Source organism: Larimichthys crocea, chromosome XIII, assembly GCF_000972845.2.
Source record: "Larimichthys crocea isolate SSNF chromosome XIII, L_crocea_2.0, whole genome shotgun sequence".
Taxonomy (NCBI): Eukaryota; Metazoa; Chordata; class Actinopteri; family Sciaenidae; genus Larimichthys; species Larimichthys crocea.
In genome coordinates, this window is record NC_040023.1 from 32,800,213 (window position 1) to 32,826,857 (window position 26,645).

General features: G+C 39.5%; 3 protein-coding genes and 1 long non-coding RNA gene across 8 annotated transcripts; 2 read left to right on the forward strand and 2 right to left on the reverse strand.

Annotated features, from left to right (window-relative positions):
- fli1rs (Fli-1 proto-oncogene, ETS transcription factor-related sequence) lies at positions 1-17,132 on the forward strand. 3 transcript variants are annotated; one of them, XM_010750815.3, is made up of 10 exons: positions 1-174; positions 6,848-7,056; positions 8,008-8,174; positions 11,402-11,605; positions 12,500-12,583; positions 14,145-14,213; positions 14,324-14,386; positions 15,280-15,327; positions 15,576-15,662; positions 16,056-17,132. In XM_010750815.3, exons 1-10 carry the CDS (start codon positions 157-159, stop codon positions 16,577-16,579), a joined length of 1,473 nt encoding a protein of 490 aa, XP_010749117.1. In that variant the 5' UTR covers positions 1-156; the 3' UTR covers positions 16,580-17,132. The 3 variants fall into 3 exon arrangements, with proteins under 3 accessions (XP_010749117.1, XP_010749119.1, XP_010749118.1); XM_010750816.3 differs by lacking the exon at positions 1-174 and adding an exon at positions 323-739; XM_010750817.3 differs by lacking the exon at positions 15,576-15,662.
- On the reverse strand, positions 16,984-22,046 carry zp3d.2 (zona pellucida glycoprotein 3d tandem duplicate 2). 3 transcript variants are annotated; one of them, XM_027286742.1, is made up of 9 exons: positions 21,994-22,046; positions 21,423-21,829; positions 19,871-19,986; positions 19,677-19,780; positions 19,331-19,505; positions 19,108-19,213; positions 18,906-18,994; positions 18,734-18,807; positions 16,984-18,174 (listed from the first exon to the last, which is right to left on the reverse strand). In XM_027286742.1, the coding sequence occupies exons 2-9, from the start codon at positions 21,801-21,803 to the stop codon at positions 17,774-17,776; spliced, it is 1,446 nt and encodes a 481-aa protein (XP_027142543.1). In that variant the 5' UTR covers positions 21,804-21,829; positions 21,994-22,046; the 3' UTR covers positions 16,984-17,773. The 3 variants fall into 3 exon arrangements, with proteins under 3 accessions (XP_027142543.1, XP_027142542.1, XP_010749126.3); XM_027286741.1 differs by lacking the exon at positions 21,994-22,046 and having other exon boundaries at positions 18,906-18,991; positions 21,423-21,966; XM_010750824.3 differs by lacking the exon at positions 21,994-22,046 and having other exon boundaries at positions 21,423-21,966.
- Positions 21,636-26,643, forward strand: LOC113747323 (uncharacterized). The gene is made up of 4 exons (XR_003463563.1): positions 21,636-21,755; positions 24,154-24,216; positions 25,151-25,381; positions 26,081-26,643. It is a non-coding gene; the product is annotated as an uncharacterized LOC113747323 (long non-coding RNA).
- Positions 23,411-25,264, reverse strand: LOC104935040 (sperm acrosome membrane-associated protein 4-like). Its single transcript, XM_010750825.3, has 3 exons — positions 25,145-25,264; positions 24,139-24,258; positions 23,411-23,971 (listed from the first exon to the last, which is right to left on the reverse strand). The coding sequence occupies exons 1-3, from the start codon at positions 25,194-25,196 to the stop codon at positions 23,766-23,768; spliced, it is 378 nt and encodes a 125-aa protein (XP_010749127.1). The 5' UTR covers positions 25,197-25,264; the 3' UTR covers positions 23,411-23,765.
- Positions 26,644-26,645: the final 2 nt, after the last annotated feature.

The following is a 26,645-nucleotide window of genomic DNA, read 5'->3' on the forward strand; positions in this document are numbered from 1 at the left end:
GTTATGGTCTGTGAGCAAAAAAAATTGTAACTGCAATGGTTTGCGACATAGAGCCAATGCACCCGTGCATGCATTGAAGTGAGGTTTAGAAAAGACTAAAAGTTTGTTTTTTAACACACAAAACGACTAAATGACAAAGACCGCGAGGCTGCTGCAATGGACTGTACGATAAAGGTACGTGTGTTCGACCCGTTTTGTTGGGTGTTTTTTGGATATAACGCTTTGCTGGTGGCGAACATGACAGCAGACTCTGGTGTGGGTGGCCCGCCTGAGTGAGAGAGAGTCAAGGCGGTGATGCGAGCTCCCCACTCTTTCCTTCTTGTACAAAATTTCCTCTTCCTTCCCGTTCGTGGTTGTATGTCGGCTCTATAATAACACAACTAACCACTACATCTTTACAGTCAGATAAAAACACTAATTGGTGGCTGGTTATGCGCGTAAAAAGGGGACCTACAAAACGCGCGCGTTTCGTCTATTTTACCCTTCTTTCTTTTAATTGTTGCGTTTATCACGCGCTGTCCACATTATCCACAATAACGCACAGAGAGACAGAGACACCGTTAACAGGGGCTGCTTTCTTTTCTCTTTTTTTTTTCTTTAACGATGATTAAGTTAATGAAGGGATGCGGGACTTTAATGCGCACAAGGCAGGTGTCCCTGAAGGCGCCATGGATCAACTTGGATACAGTGAGAGCGCCTTTCTAAAAGAGCAGGAGGATCCATTTCCATCAGATGGCTGGTATTTCACATTTCATACTACTACAGCTACACTTTAATAACTTCTCCGGATGACCAACAAACTTTGTAATTGTTTTTATATTTTAATAAAATAAGGGAGGATTGTGAGGAATTCAAATCGAAAATGCAGATTTTTTTTTTTGGATGAAATTTACGCAGAAATCGGATCGTGGCGCAGAGACACGGTGGCGCATATTTATTAATCTGATCATGCTGGATATAAACACACACACTCGGTGTCGTCTTTTAACGAACATGCGTCTGAAATGGCAACATTTATTTGCTTTTGTGCAATCAAACATTCTTGTTAACTTCCTAATATCCTCCCTCAGATTCACTAAATAACACAAGTATTCTCAAATTGTTATTGTGTGTTTATTATAACGCATTTAGGTGACGTTTAAAGCACTTTTAACGTCTTTTTAAGGCAGCTGTAACACTAGAAGAAAATGGCTTTTTTTAAAAAGAGAGGCCTCGGTGGATTGAGGAACTGATGATTGTACTCATTTCTCTTTTGCTTAGTTTCTAAAAAAAAATATCTATGAGCTGTTTAATTCATTTTCACGGTTAAGTCACTCGTGTTCGTTATAACATATAAAGTTTTTATTTTATTTTAAAAGGAGCAGTGCAGAGAAATGAGACATCCTGACACTTTAACTGTTAAAAAGTTGATTTTTTAAAAATAGTTTTTTTGTTGTTTCCACACACGCAGATAAACGTGCATTATTACTTTACTGATAGTTGTTGTCTCGTCGCAGCAGTTTGTGCGTTCGAGGTTATTTTAAGTATAATTTATAGCTGCAAACTGGAGCACTTGTCAGGTGTCGTTATCTGAACTCAGCAGGCTTCCTGTCTCAAACCTCAGACTTTCCGCACACATATCCGCTCCGTGGACTAGAAAAAAAAAAAAAAAGATATGTCGACAAGCCAACAAAGCTTCGCTAGAAAAGCAACAGAGTGGACAAACTGAGGTGCTGCATTGTTTTAAACTCGACATTGTCCGCACATACAGGCTTGGGAGGAGGTGGTGAAGGAGGAGAAGGAGGAGGAGGAGGAGGAGGAGGAGGAGAGCCGGGCCTGGCTCATGGTGTTTGCGGCCTGCAGAGGCCTGCTGTGTGCTGCCAGGCTCCGAGCTGTGAAAACCGCATCGTTGTTTGTGTAGCAGAAAGCGCAGCTGCTTCAAGGCCTTTGCAAAATCAGCTTGACTTTTACTTCTGCTTTTTTTTTTCTTCTTCTTCTTCTTGCCACTTGACTCTGACATGGCACACACACACACACACACACACACACACACACACACACACACACACACACACACACACACACACACACAGAGTCTGCGCCTTTGCACAACTTCATCTCGGGCCTGCATGTTATTGTAAGGCTACACCTTGTTTTATTCGAGTGTTTTTTAATAAATCCATATCAGATGGCTTGATGAGGAGTTTGGCATCCATTTGACACGTTTATTGAAATAAAAAAAATAAAAAAGTCTGGAAGCCATTTTGTGGTGGAGCCAAATGTAAACAGGAGCTCAACAAGAGCCACAAATCATTTTAAAAACGCGCATTATTAAAAACAATGAGTATTGCGCTCATACTGAGGTTAAGAATCCACCTGAGATTTCAAATCTGTTCACGGAAAAAAAAGAAAATGTTTCAGGATGAACAAAGGTGAATGAAATGAGGTTAGACTGTGGGAGGGATGATGATGATGATGATGATGATGATGATGACACCAAATCAGCTTCTTTAAAAACACTGTAAATTCGTTAATGTTTCCAAAAACGAAGAGGAGACGCCATAAAACAAAACAAAACATAACACAGACTTTAAATATGAATTGTATATCTGGTGCAAAGTATTTTGTTAAGCACATTCTACATTGCAGTTTTAGGGACAGTGTCTCCAAACCTCCATACTTATTTTTTGGGGGGGTGTGTGTCACAGATTACAAATATCTCCCTGCTGTGACGTAGATATAAATTACAGGGAATTAAAAAAAACAAAAGATTAGAAGAAGATCTTAAAAAATAAAGAGGATTTTGTGCATCAGAAATGCTCCTCTATGATGCTAATCATGCTGCAGTCTCTCACCTAAAAAGGGGATTTTTTTAGGGTTTCCAAAGAAGCTGAAACAATCGATTAATTACTTGACTGACAGCAAATTAATTTGCATTTTGATAATCGATATTAGTTTCTTAAATGAGCTTGTATATCTTTGAGTTTTAGACACAACACAAATCATTTGATGACGTCACTTTTTTGGGCCTTCAGAGTATTTTCCACTGTTTTCTGATTCATTTATTTATTTTTACAAACCAAATGATTAATCCATAAAACAATAATCAGATTAGTCAATAATGACAATACTCTTGTCACCAGATGTGGGTCCCAAAATGGCCTCCAGCCTGAAAACACTGAATGATTAATTACTGTATGAATCAGTCGGACAACCTACATTATGATTAAAATCATAACAGCAAAAAGAAAAACATGTTTTTTTTTCATTATCTTTCAATCCTTGTTAAAAACGGAGTCCTTCGTCTTTAAAAACACATCCTCCATATCTGATTCATAACAGGTCACCTAATATTATCTCATTCAAGCTGTGTCATAATATCCTTTTCTATAGTCAAAAAAATAATACTTAAATAAAAGTGTGCTTATAAAAGGAAGACATACAACTGCAGCAGGAGCTGTTTAACTGCATCTTCGGTTAGTGAAGTTAATTCAAACACGGTGCTGTTGCTCTTTATTTTGGAGTTACTAACTGTAAAGATATAAGAAGTATGAACGTCTGTGTCCGTAAACAACGTGTGATCGAGCTCTCAGCTCTCGGTTTGGGCAAGACTGCATGATGCAACCTGCAGAAGCTGCTGACTTCAAGTCGTGTCAAAAGTTTCCGTGCAGGACTTTGTGTGCTCTCACAGCAAAAAAGGTTGAAGTGTTTACTATATATATATATAAAAAAAAATGAACACGACCGGTGTAAAAGCTTAGGACATCGAGGCACCACGTCGTCAGCCCTTCAAAAAGGTCATGTTTTTAAAAAAAAGAAAGAAAAAAGTTGTTTTGTGTCACTGAGCAACAGGCTGAAACACATTGAACAGGAAGTCAGTTGTGGCATTGGCGGTCAGGCCACATTTTGGTATATTTGTATCAGTGTGCAGAGGAGAAAGAGAGAGAAAGAGAGGGAGCGAAGATAAAGAAAGAGCGGGAGTGCGAGTTTGTGGCTGTGAAAGCATGAGCTTGTCACTGAAAGTACTTTGTGCCGAAAACTGAACGTGAAGAGCAACTTCGACTCACGATAATATCAACAATTTGAGCGTTGAGCAGCAGCAGCAGCAAAAAAAAAAAAAAAAAAACACTTGTAAAAGTATCCACTGTTATGTGTTCTCATGAGAATTTGCTGTCAGCAGCCTTTCGGTCAAACTGTTTCACTTCTGCACAGAGAAAGAAAAAGGGCCCCTGAAGCCGCTTGGTGTGCGAAAGGGAAGAGTAGGGGGAAAGAGGACGAACGTAACAGAAGTAAAACAAAAACAATCAGCTGTAGAAGAAGAAGAAAGCAGCAAGCCGAGACTGATACGAAGGCCCGTGAAAAAACGCCTTTCACACCCCAAAAACTGCTTCTTTAGAAAGATTTTAGCTCCGAGTTACCATGCGGCATTAGTTACTACTTTATTTGGAGCCTTTAAATTGACCACATGATATTTTTTAGTCTCTCTACAGGTTTTTGTGCTGATAAAAGTCTAAGAAACGCCTCAAGTGATGTCGCTTGAGTCAGCGTTGGTTGGTGTTAAAGACACATTTGGTGTTTTTCTAGTCATCACACTCACATAGATGTTGGTAGTGCTGCATGTGTGGATAAAGAAAAGTTGTTTAAACCGCCTCAAGTGATGTCACCTGAGTCAGCGCTGGTTGGGTTTAAGGACTACAAGGCTGCATTAGCTACTACTAGTGTACACACCCAAAATTTTCCAACTGAACTTCTAGTGATTGGAGTTGCATTCTGGGTAATGTAGGCACCTGGTTTTAACAAGCTGCGTTGATTTTCACAGCACAAGTGTAAATCTTTTAATATACAACATAAAATGTATGTTTTTAATCATCCATGTCTCTAAATCTTGAGGAACTAGTATCAGGTAATACTCTTTTAAAAATATTTTAGCTTCTTGTTAGTATCCACCATTAGATACCAATCTAAATATGTGACTCGGATTCCTTAATCTACGACATCCGTTTTTATTCATTTGCCCCCATTTAACATTTTAAGGGGAACTATATGCAGATTTTGGTAGTGCTGCATGTGTGAAAAAGTGGTTTAATTTGTCTCAAGTGATGTCACTTGAGTCAGCATTGAAGACTGAAAATCATTTCTGTTTGAGGCTTGAAGCTACATTAGCTGCTGGGGATTGAGTTGCATTCTGGGTAATGTAGGCACCTGGTTCTAACAAGTGAGAAGATAAAAAAAATGAATCTTTGGTTCTGCTGCGTAGATTTTCATTCTTTTTATTTACAACGTGATACTTTATGTTTTTATAATCTGTCTTTAAATCAGCTTGTGTTGTGTTTATATTGTGTGTGCTTGCTTTTTAAAAAAATGGCGTATCCATTACACAGCAGCAAACGCTCGCCCACACACACACACACTGACTTCTGTATCAGTTTGTCTGCAGCCTCGAGGAAATGCCAAACTGTGTGCCATGCATTAAGCTCAGGCAACAATTGAGCTAAAAAAAAAAAAAAAACGCACACATGCAAAACAAAAAAGAACCGAAACACAATGCGAAGGCGGCACTTCAATCAGAGCTATACTCTTCTTGCTGTTCAATGAACCCGACCCCCCCTCTCTCCTCCCCTGACCACGGGTCTTTAGGGTTGTTTTCCAGCTTTAAAATGACCCACATTTTTTTAACACTGTGCCCCCCTCCTCCTCCACCATTTCCTCTCCCTTGGCCTGTGCCAAAAGGTTCCTCTGCACATGGTGGCCAGGTTTCCTGTAGGCCACTGAAAAAGCACGGTACTGACGTACAAGGCCCAAAAGACAATGCTCGACTCCTCTAAACAAACACGCACTTGTACCTCAGACTGCCACGGGCTGCTGCATCGCACATGCACACGCTTAATTTGAGCAGCAGACAGAACAACAACGAGTCCGGCGTTTGCCCTCCTGATTGTGCGTTGGATGAAAGTGCCATCTTGGGGTGTTTTCGAGGCCTCGCTGTAGGTGCTGAACACAGGAAGACGGACTTAAATCTCGATTAGACTCCACCTTGAGCTAACACCCCTCCCCCCCCACCTCTCATGCAACCCCAATCCTAACGACAAAATAAAACTGTGGTTAAGGTTACTGATGTTTTTTTAAGATTAGACAGCCTCCTGGCTGTTTTCACCCTATTTCTGAAGAGTTTGCTTGACATTTCACTCCTCGGTATTTTTCTAAGCGGTGTGATAACCACTATCTCTCTGGTTGTTTAGGTTAAACATATAAAGTTTGAAATCAATCACAGGGCTGTGACGCTGTGTTTTAAGCCGTTTATCCGAGCATTTTCTTTCAGTTTGAATGCAAGAAAAGAAAGAAAAGTGAATAGTAAGTCTTAAAATTTTAGTCAAATAGGAGTTACAGAAGTTAATTGAAGAGCACTGCTCAAAAGAAGTCAGTGCATCCAATAAGAACTACACCAAAGACCAACACAATACTTTCATGAGGTCTATATTTATAATAATCCATGAATGGAAAGTTTCTGCCATTGCATTGCCAACACGATCAGTTTAATTCGTATTAAAGTCAGTGAATCTTTTTAATTATTAATTATCTGTCTTTGTGGAGTTGGTGGTTCTTTAACAGGATGCTTTAAGCAGATATGATATGGAACATCATGTCATTTCTTTTGGTGAATCCTCTGCAAACTTATTGAATTTGGAGTGAGCTTTAAAGATGTAAATCTGTGGCACCACTTTATCGAACATTAATGTCTTGTTGTGATGTTACTGTCATTCTTCCTTGTGCTCATGCTCACTGAAGCATCTTATGTGGAATAAAGTGTACATGGAAAAAACAAAACAGTTTCCATAGACACTGACCCGCTGTGGTTCTGTTTGGACAGGAAGCGCTGTCCGTGGTGAGTGAGGATCAGCCCATATTCGAGCCGACCTACAACACAGCCCCGGCCATGCACATGAAGACTGAGATGACGTCGCCCGGTGCGTTCAGCCAGGCATCCAAGCCGAGTCCCGAGCCAACCGAGCCGGAGTGGGTGGGGTCAGTGGCACAAAACCCTGGGAAGAGAGCCGAGCAACACGTCAATGGAACCAGGTGAGTCAGGACGGACCGAGGCCACAGGGGAGCACAGGTTCCCGGATTATCTGACTGTCGATTTGTCACGATCCAGTTGTGGGATTTTCCAGACCCTAAAAATGTTTATTGTTCGTTTACTGTATTCTTCTTTGTTGTTTTCCCACCACTGATAGTAAAAATGTTTGAATACCACATGTGTTAATTTGAGGGTTTTAACTTCAACCCAAGGGTCAGATATCCCCAGCGGTGGAAAGTACTCAAATTACTACTTCTCATATCCGCTTCATATCAACATTTCAGAGGGAAATATTGTACTTTTTACTTCACTGCCTTGATGTGACAGCTGTAGTTACTAGTAGGTTTTCAAAATAAGATTTTACATTAAAAAAAAAAACATGTTTAACTTCTGACTTTTTTTTACAAGAAAAAGTGATAATTCAACTGCACTTTTACTTACATAGATAGGACTTCAAAAATAAGTAAAATACTTCTTCCATCACAGATTTTTTCTATTTGTCTAAATAATAACGACCTAAATTCAACTCTGTGTGGTTTTTGCCACACCTGGCAGTCACTGGGTGTAAACATTTACTAGTTTGTGTGGTAGAAATGATGCATGAATCTCCACTTATTAAAAACCCGAGGCCAAGTTTGATTTATATTCAGCTCGTACCACCAGCCTACATATTTTTTATAGACATTTTGAGTTGGTTGCTGTTTGGTTATAAATTTATCTCCTGTCAGCTACAGATATTAGCAAACACTTCAAGAGGAAACAAGCAGTCGAAACTGTGAAATCTATCGTCTATTGCCAGAGATTAGTAGCCACAGTAAACAACTTACAATTTGGAAAGCAGTTCTTAGAGCCAAATAAAGTGACACTAAGTAACATTTAAAATATATTTTAATGATCAAATTACTCAGTGATTTAAAATCACAACCTAACGCTCCCTCTTTGTTCTGTCCTAGCCGTGAGTCCCCCGTGGACTGCAGCGTCACCAAGCGCTCCAGACACATGAGCAACGACGGGACCCCGATGCCGTATCAGGCCTCGTACCCGGAGCCTCGCGTCAGCCCGCAGACGACCACCCCGCCCAGCAGCACCACGGAGGAGAAGAGGGTCATCGTGCCGGCAGGTGAGCTGAGTCACAAACATGAGCTGGTACTCAGAGGCTTGCTCTGACGCCGTCATGAGACGGTTTCCCAAGAGCAGGCACGACACGCTGGGCTTGAGCAACATCAATAACTGAATAAAAGAAGGGTTTGGGCACCCTCCTTCCGCAAACTACAACTACTACTACTACTCCTCTTTGTTACCAGGGCCACAGCTGAACATCAGCCCGGTTGAGCATCAAAAGGGTTTAAAGTGACCACAGTTTAAAAAGTGTGAAGTCTAAAGTGTAAATTTAGTGCTCAGGACAGTAAAAAGAAACAGAACAAGTAGGCATAGATGTGTGATGAGCTTTATTTTGAATCATCCTGCTTTCTAGAGCTGCATCTGTGCATCATGTGTGCATTATATACAGTAGTTTAGCTCAGTACCATCATTATCTCAACTCCACTATACTAATTTGTTAATCCACAGCTGAAAATAGTCCCCAACAAATGCACTACTTACTCCTGTTTATTAAAAACCGCAGCGCACAGTTGTTATTAAGCCTTAAACAGACCACAGGTTAAGGAATATTAGGATTAAAGAGGTATGCAAGCCTTATTGTTTAAATCACAGAAGATATAATGTATTCTTCAGTTGTTTGGATCAACATGACAACAAAACAGGAAGGATGTGTCATTGCTCTGTAGGCATACAAGGTAAGATTAGGTTAAAAAAAAAAGAACACTCCCAAAATAGAACAAGGCACTCGAGTTCAAGTGTTATCACAGTTACAAATCCTTGACACTTGTGTGTTTCACAAGGGGTCGATCTAAACATCTTTTTGAGTTTTCTGGAAGATTTTTTTTTTCTTAAACTTTTGCAACAGCTGAACTGTGAACTCAGTGGATTTCCCTTTTTCTTAGCAGAGGAAAATCACTGACCATCGACGTGAAGTAACGACAGTGATGTGTCATTACAATCCGACTCCTATTAGTCGCAGACAACCTGCTGTATCAGACCGTTATGAATCAGTGGACTATGTAAAAAACGATGACACACTATACGTTCTCCGTCATGCACAGTTGCCGTACTGTTTTCATCCTTTGAGATTCAAAGCAGCAAGTTCATGTGCATGTTGCAGTGAGTCAGTGTTTGGAGGGCTCCCACTTTCAGACGGTGTGGTGGAAGCTTTAAAATCCATCTCTGTTCAAGTCCGACAAGATTTGTCAATGAGTCACCCGACTTGTTTGACTTCATAATAGACGGATGTTGCATCACAGTAGCATGTGTTAACCAAGGACAATCAGGACTTTGAGGGTGTGGCAGCCAAAGCTCCAGCCTAATATTACGGGCAATTCGCAGTCATTGTTTGCTACTGGAAGTGAGCTTGTTTTCTTAAATCTTAAATCATGAACTATTTCAGCGCTGTACCCGAACAAAGAGAAGAATTTCAACCTAAAAAGTACCTGAAATTCCTAAAAGAGACACACATACAAAATTAGATTTTAAAAATTACAGTTTAACAAGATATAGATAACTTTATAAAGTTTTCTTTATAACAGATTTACTATTTTAAGTGTCTAAGTTTAAGTTTCGTTTATAAAAGCCAGGGTTGAAAGACATCTAAGATATCTGAAATGAAATATAAAGATGGATTATAATGTAATAATAAATTGTTTATGTATGGCAGGATGAACAAAGTGTTGGATTATGAAAAAATGCTTCAATGAAAACGACTAATGAAACAAAAAGTTGAAAAATCAAACTCTCAAATCAGTTTTCTAAGAGCTTTACAAAAAAGTTTAATGCCCATTCCACGGCAGAACAAACACATTTAGGCTGTGATACATATATTTTTAAATAGAATGATATTAATATGGATTTTTCCAATGTTTAAATGCATCTTTCTATATGGCAAAAATCACATATAATACTATCGAAATGTCGAATTAAATAAACAGTGTTCTTGTGCTAGACAAAGGCCGTCCACAGCTACTTTAACAAATCATTTTGTTTGTTTTCAACTTGTTTAAAATCCTTGATATTGGCTTGGAAAATGATGAAGCGATATGTAACACAGTATTACTGCCCAGTCCACGGCTGTCAAAACCAGCACAAATAACAAATATCACACTTTGCGTCTCCCCTGAAGACCCCTGGGGCCGTCCTAAGCTGAGCATTATCTGTAATTATTTGTTTACTTCCTGAATCCTGTTACCATCAGGGAAATCGTGAGAGCAGGTGGCGGCCTGTGGAGAACTGTGCCAAGCACAGCGAGTTAAGAGACACCGAGAAAAAACACCAGATAGTTTAGTGTGTGACTTTAAAAACTGAAGACCATTCATGATTAATTAATGACATTTTATGACGCATCACGGTTTAAAGAAACTACAAACAGCACATATTAGGAAGTGGTAACCATGTTTTGAGTTTGACCAGTCATCCGATTTCACAGACCCTCACCACCCATTTCACTATCAAGTATCACAACTAGTTCTCTGGTATCTAAAAGGCGTTTCCGGTGTTACTCAGCAATTTCAAGTTCAACAAACAAAGAAACCAAAAGAACAGCGTCTCTCACCATGTTTAAAAAAAGAAAAAACAAGTAATAAAGCTCCCTGTCACCCTGATGAGGATAATTAGTGACGTACAGTGTAAAGTGATGCCGTCTCAGATTTGGTGTCATGTAGGCCAGGTGGTTTTTGAGGTTCAATCTTATGAATAAATGCACGTTCATTCGAGCTGCACATCGGATCGCGATTAGCTTTAAAACTAGTTTTGTAAACGTCTTAAACTGAGACTGAAAGCAGATAAATCTGATGAATGCACACAAATCATTTGGCACAGTGAAGGTCAAACATCCAAGTGAAAGAACAGAACATGTTTTGACTTTAAATTGTGGGGGAGAGTTATTTATGATGGTTTCTGTATAACTGTTACTTCGACAACATCCTGTTTATGTTACCCTTTTTTAAAAAAGGGCTAGAGCAGCGTCTACTTCAAAATAAAAGCCTAGATAATATCTGTAAGAAAAACAAATTCATCTTTCAGTTTCATTATGTTTTGTCTTTTTAGCAAAGGAATTACACTTAAAATGCGAGTGTGCGGAGGTGGAATTAATTAATTAACAAAAACGTACAAAAAGAGAGAGAATGAAAATTATTTAAGAGGCCCTGGGTTATTTACATATTTCATTGTTTAAATATCATGATTATCGTCAATAGCTGTATCTCTTTTCTGATTATTTTTGTGTTTTTTGTACGTCAGATCCTGAGGTTTGGACACAGGATCACGTCCGACAGTGGCTGGACTGGGCCATCAAGGAGTACGTCCTGGAGGAGGTGGACGTCATGCTCTTTCAAGCGCTGGACGGCAAAGCCCTGTGCAAGATGACCAAAGACGACATGATGCGCCTCACGTCGGCCTACAATGCAGACATCCTGCTCTCACACCTCAGCTACCTCCGCCAGAGTAAGGCTCAGATTTTTCTCTCCAGCTGATAACATTGTTTTGGTTTGGACAATGTCAAATGCTTTTCATTGTTCGGTGGTGGACAAGTATTTTACCTGCATGTAAGCCGACTAGTGGATGGCCAAAAAACATTTTTGATTATAAATTACTAAAACTGTTGGTTAATTAAAACTAATATTTTTTCATTACCACTTTTCAAACATGAGAATTTGCTGCATTTTCTATATTTAACAATCTGTTAATCATTTACTGAGTAATATAAAAATATTTCTGCATGTGATTTTGTTGAGTTCTTAGGATAACATTACTTATATACACATATTTTAACGTCTACTACTCGTCCCCCCAGGTAAACCAGGGATGTGGACAAAATAATAAAACACCTTGCAACATTACTATCATATTGTTTGTGGTGGAGGCTGAAAGAACATGACGTCATTTGAGGTTGAAGTTTGTCATACTGTTAACCAAATTCAATGTTTTCAGTAAATGTTGCAACAACTGTTGTTCTTGGCTAACGCAGGTTTTGGCACACAATATGTCATCATGATTTCTGACACCTGCCGCGTTACATATATTTGCAGTGCTACAAATGCAGCTAAAGAATACAAGTTTGTTTTCAAAGGCATCATTATGACATCAGCAACTTCTTATGTTATTAACACGATCCAGTGACTACAGCAACACCACGACTCAAATCAAACTTTATAGTCCGGGGGTCTTCAACGTTTCTCGGGCAAAGAGATGGAGCAGGGGCCATTTATTTTTACATTTATATTTTCAAAAAATATAAAGATTCAAGTTCTACCCTGCTATCACTTGAATGATTTTCATTGTATCCGTCTTAAATTAGTATAATATTAAATGTATTACATTGACTTCTCTTTCCTTCAGGTAGCCCCACTTTCTCATACTCCACAACTCCCACCAACAACACACCACCACAACAACAACCACCCAGGCTACAGGTGAAAGCAGGTGAGATCATCTACTCTACTTTTATTACCGTCTTTTCTTCCCTCAAAAGCCAGTTTTCTTAATCAGCGACAGGGTCCAACATGAACAGTTTTAGTTATTTCATTTTGTTTTCGGGAGTTTTATGTCGCTTGTCTCTCACTGGACAGTTGTAGCATTGTGTTTTTACTTAGAGTTACTACTACTCAAGAGTTTTTACGCCTTAACCTAGTAATAACGAATAAGAATATATAATAATTTCACTTCTTTACAAAGGTTAACTTTATTTGTTGCTCATTTAGTCGCAAAGATTTAATGTTAGAGAAATTTGTTGCTCATTTAGTCGCAAAGATTTAATGTTAGAGAAATACACTGTCAAACTGATTTTATCTGTTGCTGTGACAAGATTATTTTGTAAATTCAAAGAAAATTATATATTATAGTTAATTTGTATTCATTGAGCACTTGATTATCATACAGTACAAACAAATATATCAAAGTGAGTGAAAAGAAAGCACATTTACTCAAGTACAATCCATGAGGCACTTAACGCAAGCGCAACCATCTTATACTACAATACGCTTCTACTACACTACAGTTATTTAGTTACTTTGCAGGTTAACATTTTACATAAAAACACAATCTTATAAAATGATTGTAATGTATTAAATAAATATATTAAATAAAATGTATTGTAAAAGATTAAGTCAGCAGTTCCCAACCTTTTTGACTTGCGTAGGGCCAAAGATGATGATTATTTCAAAAAAGGCAAAGAGTTGGAAAAAAAGGCAAAACAATAAATAAAATCCTGTGCAGCAGAAAGTTAAACTAACATTTTTTCCTTCTTTCCCACCTCATTAAACATCTAATAACCTCTCAGATTTATCTTTACATTTTTTGGACATGACCCAACCCCTAGATTGGAAACAACTGAACTAAACTACCCAATAAATAACTTTAAAGACTTCCGCCTCAACTCGCTACAACTTACATGTATCACGGCATGATTGATGATGAATAATTAAGGATGCGTTTCAGTTTTTCACGTTTATTTGCCACCTTTTCTCCTTAGTCATATCGTCCATATTGAGTGTTTCTGGGTGTGAATCAGAGCTCAGAATTCAGGATCACATTTTCACACCCAGCTGAAAAAGACTAAATTATTTGAATGATTTAGGGATTTTAAAAATACTGGGGTGGGTTTCAGAACTGTGTTACAGAGTTTCAAGAGTCTAAAAAGGTTCCTTGGCATAACACTGGCCTCAGTTGACAAAACTTTGATGAGTCCAAAACTTAACAGCCAGTTTCAGACAGGAAACAGCTGCACCGGTGCAGGAAATGGGGGTATGGGTCCTGCTCCTGGGACACAATTCACAATCTTGTGGCGACAGGGGTGGCCTGAACAAAAGAGCGCTTGCCCAAGAAACCGTGGGTCATCTTCAGACCTCCAGACTCTTATTGTCTTGGTCTCAATTTAGTGACTTCCTTCCTAGTATGGCTTAAGTGTCCACTTCAAAGCCTTTTAATGTCACGTGCTTGTCAGTGTCTGGTATCATTCTTTGTTTTTTTTCTTGTGTGTGCGCAGAGAGCAATTTTGATGAGATCAGCCGCAGGAACAGCTGGACGGCAAACACCATGACTGCAGTGCAGAAAGGTAATGATCAAGATGAATTTTACATGCATGGATCTAGCTGAGAAACTGACTCTGTGTAAATTCAAGGATCACACTGTGTCACTGAAGTTATTTTACTTTTTGATTCATAGGTCCCGCCATGGAGCACCAACACAGCACAAGAGTTACAGAGCATGCCCCACGAATTGTGCAAGGTATAACACACAGGTCAATCGCTACAATCTCATATCATACTGGAAAGTTCAAAGCCCAGGAGCTTTATTGGAAGTCAAGATCCCAGACCGGTATAAATATAAAGAGATATTTAAACAAGAGTCTACAGCCATGCTGGCAGCTCTGTTAGTCTGTACAAACATCAGCATGCTAATACAATCACACTGACATTAACAGGTATAACGCTCACTATCTTAGTCAAGTGTGTTAACATGCAGCTTAGAGCAGCTTGGGCTGATGGAAACTAGTTTTATGGTATTTAGTCAGTACTGGAACGTTGGCCTGATGATGGTGTCCGATTGCCTGATATTGGACAGAATTATCGACTCGTTACATCTCCATCTTCAGTTTGATATTCATTGGAGATGGGGGATTTGATTTTCCGGAACCAATCACTAGAGACCAACATATTCGTCTTAATCATTTAGATGTAGGTGAGACTCTTCCCAGATACGATGCATTTGAATAAATGCCTTCAAGGCATAGTGCTGTTTGGATTTCAAAGTAAGTGGTCTGGGTTTGACTTAACCCCGTCAGTAGAGAGTGACAAATCCGTCCTGCCGACTTCATTTTCGGTTAAGGCAAAAGCGAGGAGCGGGTAATTTCAGAGGTTTTAACTGTAATCACATACATTTTAGATGTTATTTACACCTATAACCCCTGATCAGTTGACTGTTTTTCCAAGAGGCGGTTCGGGCTGTCAGTCACCTATTTGAATCACTAAACAGATCGGGAGATGTGGGCTGTGATTTTAACTTCACTCCATCAAAATGGGTGCTGAAACAACACATACAGAATTTTGATGCCTGTCATGTAAATAAATAAAATAAATGGGGTGAATTTGCATTGATATGCTTTTTCTTCTTCTTTACAGACCCGTATCAGACATTAGGACCCATTAGCAGTCGACTAGCCAACCCAGGTAAGAATCTAAATCACCACGAGTTAAACCAACAGTGGTGACACAAATGAGGCCTTTACACTGTCTGCTTTGGCAAGAGAAAAAGCAAGCACGGGCTGGCACACACATGCGCTAACTTTCCAAAATGGAGTAAAACATCAAGCAACACCTTGTTGTGTCAGCAGAATTGCATCACGCTTACACTGAGACAAGAAATCTGGCTTCCCTCGCACCAAAAAATGACTGTTTGCCCTGCTGTTTCCTCACAGAAGGCCAAGCCCTCACCTCATCCAAGAACCGAACGGGCAAACAAAGTCCATACAAGCTCCCTGACCCCAGCGCTCACAGGCCTGTGGGTAGGTTTCTGTCCCGATGTCAGTCACTCCTCCAAGCCACACAGTGAAAAGGTCACATTTGGTGGGAAAACAAAAAGCTGAATGAGATGTTAGATGTGTGTTGTAGTACGACTAGGAAAGAAGCTTGTCCACAACAAAACTCCTAAGAAAAACTGAGGAGCTGTCCAAGGTCCTGGAATAACTGGCTGCATTCAGAAGAGTTGATTTTATTGGCAGAACTATAATGCTAATTTTGAAGATTTAAAAAGGTGCTCATGGCTTGATATTTACACACAGAAGTGAAAGAATAAAACACAAATGTTTCACACAATGAATGCTGTCCATTTTCCTGTCTTTCCTTTTGTGACAAACCAATACTTGATTCTTCAACTCCTCTTTATTTCTGCATCCCAGGTTCAGGGCAGATCCAGCTGTGGCAGTTCCTGCTGGAGCTGCTGTCCGACAGCAACAACTCCGGCATCATCACTTGGGAGGGCACCAACGGCGAGTTCAAGATGACTGACCCGGACGAGGTGGCCAAGCGCTGGGGCGAGCGCAAGAGCAAGCCCAACATGAACTACGACAAGCTGAGCCGCGCTCTGCGCTACTACTACGACAAGAACATCATGACTAAGGTGCACGGCAAGCGCTACGCCTACAAATTTGACTTCCAGGGCATCTCGCAGGCGCACCAGAATCACGCAGCGGACGGCGGGATTGTTAAGTACCAGACTGAGATGTCTTACGTGCAGCCCTACCACAGCCATCAGCCCAAAATGAACTTCATGGGCGGTCATCCTGCACCTATGCCCGTCTCCCCTGGCAACTTTTTTGGCCCTCCGTCCACGTACTGGAACTCCCCCAACAGCCCCATGTACCCTGGGTCAGCCATGACGAGACATCCCACCACTCACTCCCACCTGAGCTCGTACTACTGAGGACGACGCATTTCACACCTGAACGTGATAACGCGAAAGCGGAAGCCAAACGTGCTAGAAAACACACGCACACTTCCATCCAGGATGCACCTGAGCTGAACCCTGTCTGAAATGAAGGTGATATGACGCTACGGTCTGTTTTTAAAAAGGGCATTATGATGTTGTCTTTGTCACATTCCTTCTTAAAAATGGACAAAACGTGTGGGTAGATAACTCTGTGGTGAATGGATTGGTATTATACTCTTCCCAAGACTTTCGTGAATATACTGATTACACAATGTATTAACAATTATTCTGATGTTATGAAACCAAGTGTATTTTGTAAGTACTTTGTTTGATAGCACCTGTTGTAAAGACCATAGTCATAGCCTTTACGGTTTCAGTCAACGGTTTTATAACTTTTGTTTTTTTTTCACTTCATGGGTCAGAACTGCAGTTATTACATTCAATGACCTGACATTTGTAAAACAGAAATTGTACAGAATGACTGTCATGTAGCAATATAACATTTACTCACAATGTAAAGCTAATAAATGATGCTTATATCTAAAAATGGACTGCTGGAAGTTTTATCATTTAAAGATTCTGCAGAGATTTCTTTAAGTTTTTGGTGCTTTCTTTTCAAATTCAAAAGGAGTAGTTTGACACTTTGTTTGCCAAGAATTTGATAAGACCACTCTTATGTGTGTCAATTGAGTATTATTATTATTAAGCTACATCCAAGGCCATCTTTGAGCGCCTTTAAAGCTCACAAATGAAAACATATCTTGTTTGTATAATCCATAAAAGATATTCATTTATGTTAAGCTGTACCCTAATATGTCCTGTTGTGGGTGTACACCACCCAATACCAGCTGGGATTGGCTCAAGCCCCTCGCGACCCTAAAAAGGACAATCATCAATCTTCTCATAAACTCTCAGCAAGAAAGTATAGAATAGAATAAGCTTATTTCTCAAAATATTGAATTATTTCTTTAACCCTCTGGTGTTCTGTGCTTTTGCAATTGCGGAGGTTTGCTACAGGGTTAAAGAAAAGACTGATATGGACGGTTTCAGTTAGTACCAACAATAACTTTTTCAAACATCTAAAAATACAGCCAGAAATATTCACACAGACCTCTATATTTATCCTTTGAGCTCATCAGGAGTTATAATGAGCCACCCAGACAGAGCCTCTCACAGTAACCGTCAGCTTTATTTGTCAAATATAAAGATTTCTTCAAATATCGTGCGAGGTTGCGTGACCACCTCCTCCTTCACCTTTTCCTTCTCCACAACAGCAGAACCCTTCACCCGCTGCTGCTGCTGCTCACCTTCCACCTCAATCCACGTCACACCTCCACCTCCGTACGGCCACTTCAACTCCTTCACCTTGTTCTCGACCTTACCCATCGGAGTCACTGCTACCTTTTTAAAATGTAAAGTCGTCCTCCGTTCAGGCACCTCTCTGGTAGTCTCTGTTCGTCGCACTGTTGTTTTAGTTGCTGTTGTTGTTGTTGTGGTGGTTGTGGTAGTGGAGGTCTTCCTCTTTGGGGCTGCAGTGGGTTTCACTTTAGGCTCTACTGTCCACGGACTGCTGCTGATTATTTTGGTCACTGGAAAATGAAATTTTAGAATAAAACTGCAGAACATAGGAATATCAATGAGTTTCTTACAAGCAGCAGTAAAAATATTATATCTAATCTCACAGCGAGTTCCTGCAACAGCAGAGTTATATTTAAATTCTGTTTTGATACAGTGGTTTCTTTTCTTTTTTTGCATTGTTTGTGTCGTGTTAGTCAGTGCCTCAATAAACTTCTCTACACGAGTCACAAATATAAAGCTTGACAGTTTTAAACAAACAAAATAATCCAACTATATATAAAGATAATTACTTGCTTCACCAGGATCAAACTCTGCATTCATTGAGGACTATTTACAGTTGCAAATTAATACAGCTTTTGGTACAGTATTTACGGCAGCAGCATAGCATGTGTGAGACTGACTGAAAATAAACCACACTGACCACATTTCACCAAGTGCAACAGTGCAACTCATTTTAAAGTCATTGCTTTTCCTGGGATTTTTTTTTGACAACATAGAATTTCTTCAGCTTTATCTTTGGTGGCAATAAAATATGTTTTATTGTGGAAAATCAGGGAAACTCTGGCTCACCTGCGGATGCAGCAGATCTGCAGTTGGAGTCGCAGCAGGTGCACACCGAGTCTGATCCATACAGTTCAACCCATCTGTGAGAAACAGTGATAAAGACATGATCCCCCGTACAGCACATTTGACTGTTTATCTCTCAGTCTTCAATGTTTTTTATGAAAAAAGCAAAACAAACCTTTTTGCTTTTGTGTCGTAGTTGCAGGATTTAGCTGTAGGTGTCGGGGTTGAACTGCCCACAGACATGCTGCAGTGCATGTAGAGCTGCTGCAGATCGCAAGATCAGTATTTTAGTATCGTATTCAAACAAAAACAGGAAAGAACAAAGAAAAATACTATGAGAAGATCCCAATCCTTCCAACTTAAATTACTTTGCTCACCTGGCCTGTCATTCCTTTGAACAAGAAGGCATCCACAGAGAATCTCACAGCATTGTTTTTGTATGGGATGAATCTGGAGCGACTGTCCTTGCTTTCAACCATACACCTTTATCACAAGGAGAGAAAACCTGATCATAAAATATGCAAATTCTTTTATACATATGTTTCTTTTTACACAAAAACTTAATCTCCAGTTTGCGAGTGAGAGTGAGCTGTTAATTACCCAAAGTTTTTCACGACTGGAAACTGAGGTGTGGAGGTGTGGGAATTCTCGGGAGTCGCGTAACACAAGTTGACGTACAGTCTTTCATCTGGGGACATGGACGGAGCCTCGGCCTCAAAGTACATGGGTTTCCCTAGAATGTACTGATCCGTTGGAAAAAGCCTTTCCCACTGAGCTGAGAGACAGAAGGAAGCAGTCAGACAACAAGAACGGCAGCAGCTTCAAGATTTAATATAAAAGATTTGTAATCAAATCAAAGATTGTCCAATTGTTCAAATCTCAAACTTTGATCTCAAACTTTGATGGCGCACAGGAGGCCGATAAGATACATTTTTGTAGGTTTTACCATTTCGTGGAGTCAAAATGAATTTCACTCTGTTCTTCATTGGTTTGAAGATCTTGCGCATCTGCAACATTGGTGTGTAGCCAATCTTGTAGGAGTATTGGTACCTGAACAGTTAAAAACATAGTCCAGATTTGATATAAGATTTCTATGTTATAAAGAACTTGGTGCAGAATGCCTACCAGTACCAGTCTTACCTGTTATAATAACAAGCAACAGGTAGAGCGAAGGGCGCTGCTCGCCTTATTGGTCCTTTGATGGGTGACGGGTCGTATCGTAGTGTGTTTGAATAGGCCACCTGGTTATTACTTATCTGCAAAAGAACAATTTGGTCAGTTACGAATATGGAAGTACTTACGGTCAGCACAGCAGGGCTTTGAGCTAAATGTCAGTGATGACATACAGATGTTTAGCAGGTAGTATACACTAACCGGCCACTTTCCTCAGGTACACTTGTACAGATGTGATCCATAACAAAATTTGCCAAAACTTCTACTTTTAGTAAACTCAAAACTTTTTAGGTTTTGTTGACACTGTCAGAGAGGTGTAAATTTAACTATTATGAGGTTGTAGTATGAAGTAATGTTAAACTGGACTGAATTATATTGAGAGGTAGGTATAGGTAGAATTTATGGCAGAGTCATTGCATTGGATCACATTGGATTGTACCAGTGTACCTAATAAAGTGGCCAGTCAGTTTATATTGATTAAATCATTATTCACCATCTTAGTTCAGTATGTAAGCATGCTTTTGCTAATGAGCAAAGTAAAGCTGAGGTTGACATTTGTTTGAGGTTATCTAGTCATAAACTTAATTATTAAATAAACAAAAGTTTGACCTGGTGATGGCACTAGATGAAAAATTATTGTAATTCATCCTCAGGGGAAACTGAATGTGTATCAAATCAATCATACATGACAATCCACTGCTAATTATTTCTCAATTAATTGCCCCCAAATAGTTACTGAATCATATAAAGTTTATAAATTGGCTAATGGTTGCAGCACTGGTTGAGATATTAAGCTAAAAAAACACAAACATCTGTCTTGCAGAGGCGCTAGAAGAAAGGTCAGTGGATCAACAAAGTCAGTGGTGTTATGGAATTTTCTATCCTGAGGTTACACAAGATCAGGTGTGGGCCTTGAGGTCCTTGGCAGTACTAATTGTTTGGCTTTGACTAGGTGCCAGTCTATCTCAACACTGTGGTGGCCAGGGTCAAAGAGACCTATTGCTGCCTGCCGAGACATAATAGATAGCTTGCTGTTGACGGTCCAATCTGCGTAAACAGACATCTGTGTCTCCAGACTAGAATATGCTGACAATAACACCTCCGTGGGTAAAGACATTCTCTTTGACTAATTCTGGGCGTGTAGTATTTGTGGTGTTATCTTGGAGTTTAAAGTCGATCCACCAGGACGAGTTTGGCAGAATGTGAGACCGACTCAGGCACTTCTGATGAACTTTGAGAGTGTCTCTAATTCTCCTTGATCAATAAATAATACAGCATAAGACATCAGAGGCTCCTGAACACTTTCTTCCTTCCTGACCTCACCATTGACCTTTGACTTCAGCAATTTCTCCACAACAAGCGGGATTCATCCTCTGGGAACTATGCATGTTCGGACCACATTTGATGCCAATGCATGAGATATTTTAGTCGTTGGACCAACCACCCAAAACATTTTGCATGGCTACAACTGTTGCAATGAGGGGGAATTATTAGTATAATACTACTTATTTAAGCTCACCGCGCGTTTGGTTCCACACATGCCCAGGTCATATTCAAAGTAAAGGTGTTCTGTTGTAGTTTTACTGGCTTGACATGACCCCAGTTTGACCTGAGGGACTGCTTCACCGGTGCCCAAAATGCTCCTCTCCACCTGCACCCGCATCTTCTGCAGCTTACACGAAGTCTTCACGGAAACACCCGAAGGCGTTTCGGCTGTTGGATTCCCGTTTGGCCGGAGCAGGACATCTCGGACGGGTTCGGGTAAAGGCTCCAGCCCGGTGCCTCTGGCTGGAGAGAAATGTGTCTTCTCCACCAAAGGCAGCCTTGAGTCCACAAAGACGGGGAGCTGCAGGTACGGCGGCGGCAGAGTCGGCGTCTCTCTCCGGGAAACTTCTCTCATCGCTCGGGTTGTTTGATTTAAAGTTCCTCCGTCAGAGGTGGACAACAGCGACAACATGAGAAACAGAGAAAGGCAAACCATGCCAGAGTTTAATTTGTATTTTATTTTGTAGTTTATATTTAAGCTTTTAATCATTTAATCTTAACTAAAGAGCTGATGGTGTTCACAGTTGGATCTAAATGAGCCGCACCTGGTTGATGAAGAGGAAGGAGAAAGACACAAACTGGCGCCACTCACAGGCGGTTTCTCTAACGACAGCTATCTTTCACGTTTATCCTTTTAAAAACTTTATTATCAGTGTTTATTCTATTATTAATCATTTAAAACAACAATTAGGTTCATTGTGCTTTACTCTATACACCCTTTTCACCTGAGCAGAGCTTTAATTAAAGTTATTTTAACCCCAAGTCAAAGTACATACTGTGAAAAGCTTTAGAAATTACATTTAAAATACATTTATTTATCCATTAAGAGTCTAATTGGGTACAGTTAACTGTATGTTAAAAATAAATACAAATAAGGTTCATATACTGCACATATTTGTTTATTTATTGCTGTTTATTGGAATATTTATATAATATTGAAACATTTTAGTAAGTTGGTTAATTGTCTTTTGACGTAAACATAAAGCAAAAACAAACAAACAATTATTTTACATGCTTGAATGTGCAAACAATATTTCTTATGCAACTCTGTCAACACATAAATAAATTTACTAATAAACAGCATGCAAATGTTGCAACGTAAGACTCTCTTATCTATGCCTTTTATTACATATATATTTATTATACATGCTCTTTAATTTATAGGCCAGTGAGCACAAGCATCAGTCAGGCGACGTACTCCATCTTTGTAGTTTTTGTACACAGCCTGTGTGATGATGAGGAAAAATGTGAATGTAATATCTTTTATTATGAGGTCTACTGTTTGTACATGGTGGGTGAACAAAACAAAAAAAAACAGTCAGGATTTAGTTCACAATGTTTCTTGTGTTTGCTTCCCCATCTTGAAGCGCTGTCTGTCATGGTCAGGTCAGGTCGGGTCGGGTTGGAGGTCTTCACTGCAGAGGAGAGTCTCAGTGACATGTTATCCACCACAGATTCACTGATTCGTCATTTGCTCAAGTCTCAAGTAAGTTTTCAAGTTTTAAGTTAAGATCTAAGTCAAATGACTCTCCACTAAGATACTGTACTCTTACCTGCATTATCCTGATCTTTATAAAGAGAAAAAACAAAACTAATAATGAAACTATTGGCCAATTTATCTAACCTGTTCAGAAAGTACGGCTGTGACTTAGCTTTGTATTGTAATTATTGATATTTAGTGAGTAAGTGTAATCAAGCCTTGCATCACTTTTGAACAGTGAGATACTGACAGTCAGACAACAGGGTGATGTTACACAGAAACTTGTAATGTCAACACTGTCAAACAAAAAGAACAGAAACAAGTCATCTTAGTCATCATGTCTCAAGTCAAGTCACGAGTCTTTAACCAAGTCATTCATATTCTGTCAAGCCAAGTTGCAAGTCATCAAAACAGTAAACTAGCATTTAATTTTATCTGTTATTTTAACTGTGATTTTAACATTTTACTGCCATTCTGTTTCTTTGCACTGAATTCTGCCACCTCCTACTACTGTATGTGTAACTTATTTGGTGGGTAAACACGACACAGTGTGTACATATTTACATAAAAGTTGTGAAGCCCTCTGAGACAAACTTGACTGAAAATTGGACAGAGAGTTTTATTTTATCAGATTTTGAAAAAATCAGTAAATCATGGTAACTAAATACTCTAATAATCCCCACTCTCCCCTTTGCAAGTTAGCAATAATCAGAGAAAATATTATTTTCCCGTCTCATACGTGAGTTAAAGCAAAGCACAGATTAGTGCACGAGGAAGCTGAGTACAATGTCAGAAAAGGCAACTCAAACTAGTTTTCCTCCACGCTGCTCGCTCTATTCACCAGACTGAGTATGAAATAAGCAGTGTGAGTAATGTGCCAGTCCAGTAGGGCGTAGCAGGCTTTGCAGCTCCGTTGCACAGGTGTGTGTTGCAGCATTCATTGATGAAGGTGAAGTTGAGTCCCATGGTGTATTTTTCACCCGTGATTCCACACAGGGAGGGCAGAATGCAGCTCTTCTCGTACAACACCACACGGAAGTCTCCTGAAAATCATCAGAGTTCATCAGAAACAGAATCAGTTTGGGAGAGACTCATAAAGAAAAGCAACACGCTGACTCATCTCGCTCTGTGCTTGGAACCGTCTTTCTCGGTTCTTTTTCTCGGTTTTGATTCATTTAAATTTTGTTCAGTGGCTTCAGGCGCCTCTCACCTTTCTCGCCCACAGCTCTGCTGGACAGACAGACCTGCCCGGGTGGACACTTCATAGGGAATCTGATGCAATCCAGAGGTGAGATGGCCGGGAACACACAGGTGTAGCAGAACAGGGGAACTGAAGGACAGACATGTTTGTTAAGACCACGACATTTCTCTACAGGTTTTAGTTTTGCAGAGGAGCTGACACCATGATTATGATCCAGAACAAAACCCGAGCTGTCTATTACTCTGAATTTAAAAATAGACAATGACGCCCTGAAGTCCTAACATTCTGTCAGTCTCATTAGTATCATTTTATTATGAGTAAGTAAAGAAAAAACAGCAAGCTTCATTGTTGATCCTAAATTCGAAACAATTAATTGGCAACTATTTTGATAATCAATACTGTACATAGCTTAATTAACTGTATAACTACACCTATAATTACATGCAGTTACCGCTCCTGCTGCATATATCTTAGTATATTCATTTCACTCTGTTCATTCTATATATATATCTTGCTAATATATTCATATTTATATCTGCACTATTATTTATTTATTTATCAATTTGCACGAACTGTTTTTTGCACATCTGGTTAGATGCATTTCGTTGTCTCAGTACTTTGTGTAATGACAATGAATTAATCTAATCTAATCATCTAAATTCATCTAATTTCATCTAAGTAGTTTTCTCAAGGCCCATGTTACAAATATTTGCTGGTTCCAGCTTCTCGAATGTGAGGATTTGCCAGTTTTCCCCTGTCTTACATTACAGTAAATTAAATATCTTTGTGGTTTGTGACATCTGTTCATCATTGTTTTCTAACATTTTATAGACCAAACAGTTCAATAATTGATTAAGAAAATAATCAGCAGATCAATCAATGATAAAAATAAGTCATGTCATGTCAGCTGCAGCCCTACTATTAGCTATTGCTGCAGAATCAGTGTACAATAACTCTATTTCTGCTGGCAGTAGCATGTGTTGTCCATTCATACTCTCAGGTTTTGTTCACTTACCCACAGCTGGAATTAAACAAAGCAGAAGCAGAGGACAAACCAGCCTCGACATCACGACACGACTATTTTGGTCTTGGACAGAGAAAGTATTCTTGCAGCTCGACTCTTCAGCTCAGCACGTCGCCTCTTTCTTGTTATTTTCTAGAACAGACTGCCCGTCTTCATCTTCAGTTTCTGATCAGCTTGTATCCAAACTTTCTCGGCTTCCTCGACCGGTCCAGCTGCAGAGATCTGAAGGTGAATATCTTCTGGCTTCTCTTGATATTCTGTTAATTAACCAGGAATCTCCACTCCCCAATGCTTATGATTCAATTAGGCTGTTAGCCTCACAGTGACAGCCCAGTTTTACAGCGCTGCCGAGCCTCACTGTCCTGCAGAGAATAGCCCCCATTCAGATTTAAGAGAATCAATAGGGCTTTGTCTAGTTTAGTCTAGTAAAATCTAAATCTAAAATGGGTCGTTTTATGTCCACTCATGCCATGTTTTGTTTTTACAGGATGACAAGACGTGTGGCAGCACTGAGGTAAAACAGGGCAGGTTTATTAAATCATGTCTTGTCTTGCTAATGAAAGACGTTGAGTTTGGTAGGAGGGCTGTCAAGTGACCTGCAGTCCCATGACTAGAATGACAGAAAATGTGTTCAGTTTATAAGGTCTTTAAAGCAGTCTGTCAGTTTACATCTCAAAATAACAACATTCAACCTTTAGTTTAATAATTAAATAAATGGTTTCCAGCGAGAAATCTGAACATCTTGTGAGATAAGATAATCACATTAGACAGTGCTCCACCTCTGTCCACTCTGTGTCTATTTCCAGCCGTATGGAAAGCCATTGTTCCTATCATTATCATGTTTTATTGCAGTAAAGATAACTGAATTAGACAACAGTGAAATGGTTATGGCAAACAAAACTTGACATTTTCTTTTATCACTTACAGTCGGTTGGGGCGTTTTCTGCAAGATTCTCTCAGTCACGTTTAAATACAGGCCAGTAAAAGTGATTTTCTAATACTTTACTGCACTGGCTCTCAAACAGAAACATGTAATACCATCAGTGCTACAAGGATTTGAATGAAAATACTTCTATGAGATCCTGAAATATCTTGTTTTAATATCATCCTGCTGCATAGTCACATCCCGTTCATGCAGGTAGCGTGTAGTGTGCATACATCCATGATTAGTTACCACCAGCACTACTCTTTTTCCACCCAAGTAGCTCTGGTTCTGTTCAACAACGGTAAATAAATATTCTTCCTATCAGAAATAAACCTTTCTGCTGCATGAACTGTCTATAGGTGAACAGGGTTGGCCTACTGTATTTATGCATCTGTTATGCTGGTGGTACTGAATATATTCTAAGGAGGTACGGGATGTAAAAAGTTTTGAGAAACACTGTTTTACTGCATTTGTTTAAGCTTTCTTAAGTAACCTGAGACATTTGGCTGTGCTTTCTTTCTGAGTTCCTGCACATTGTTCTGTACACAGCACTTTGTTTTTTATTAT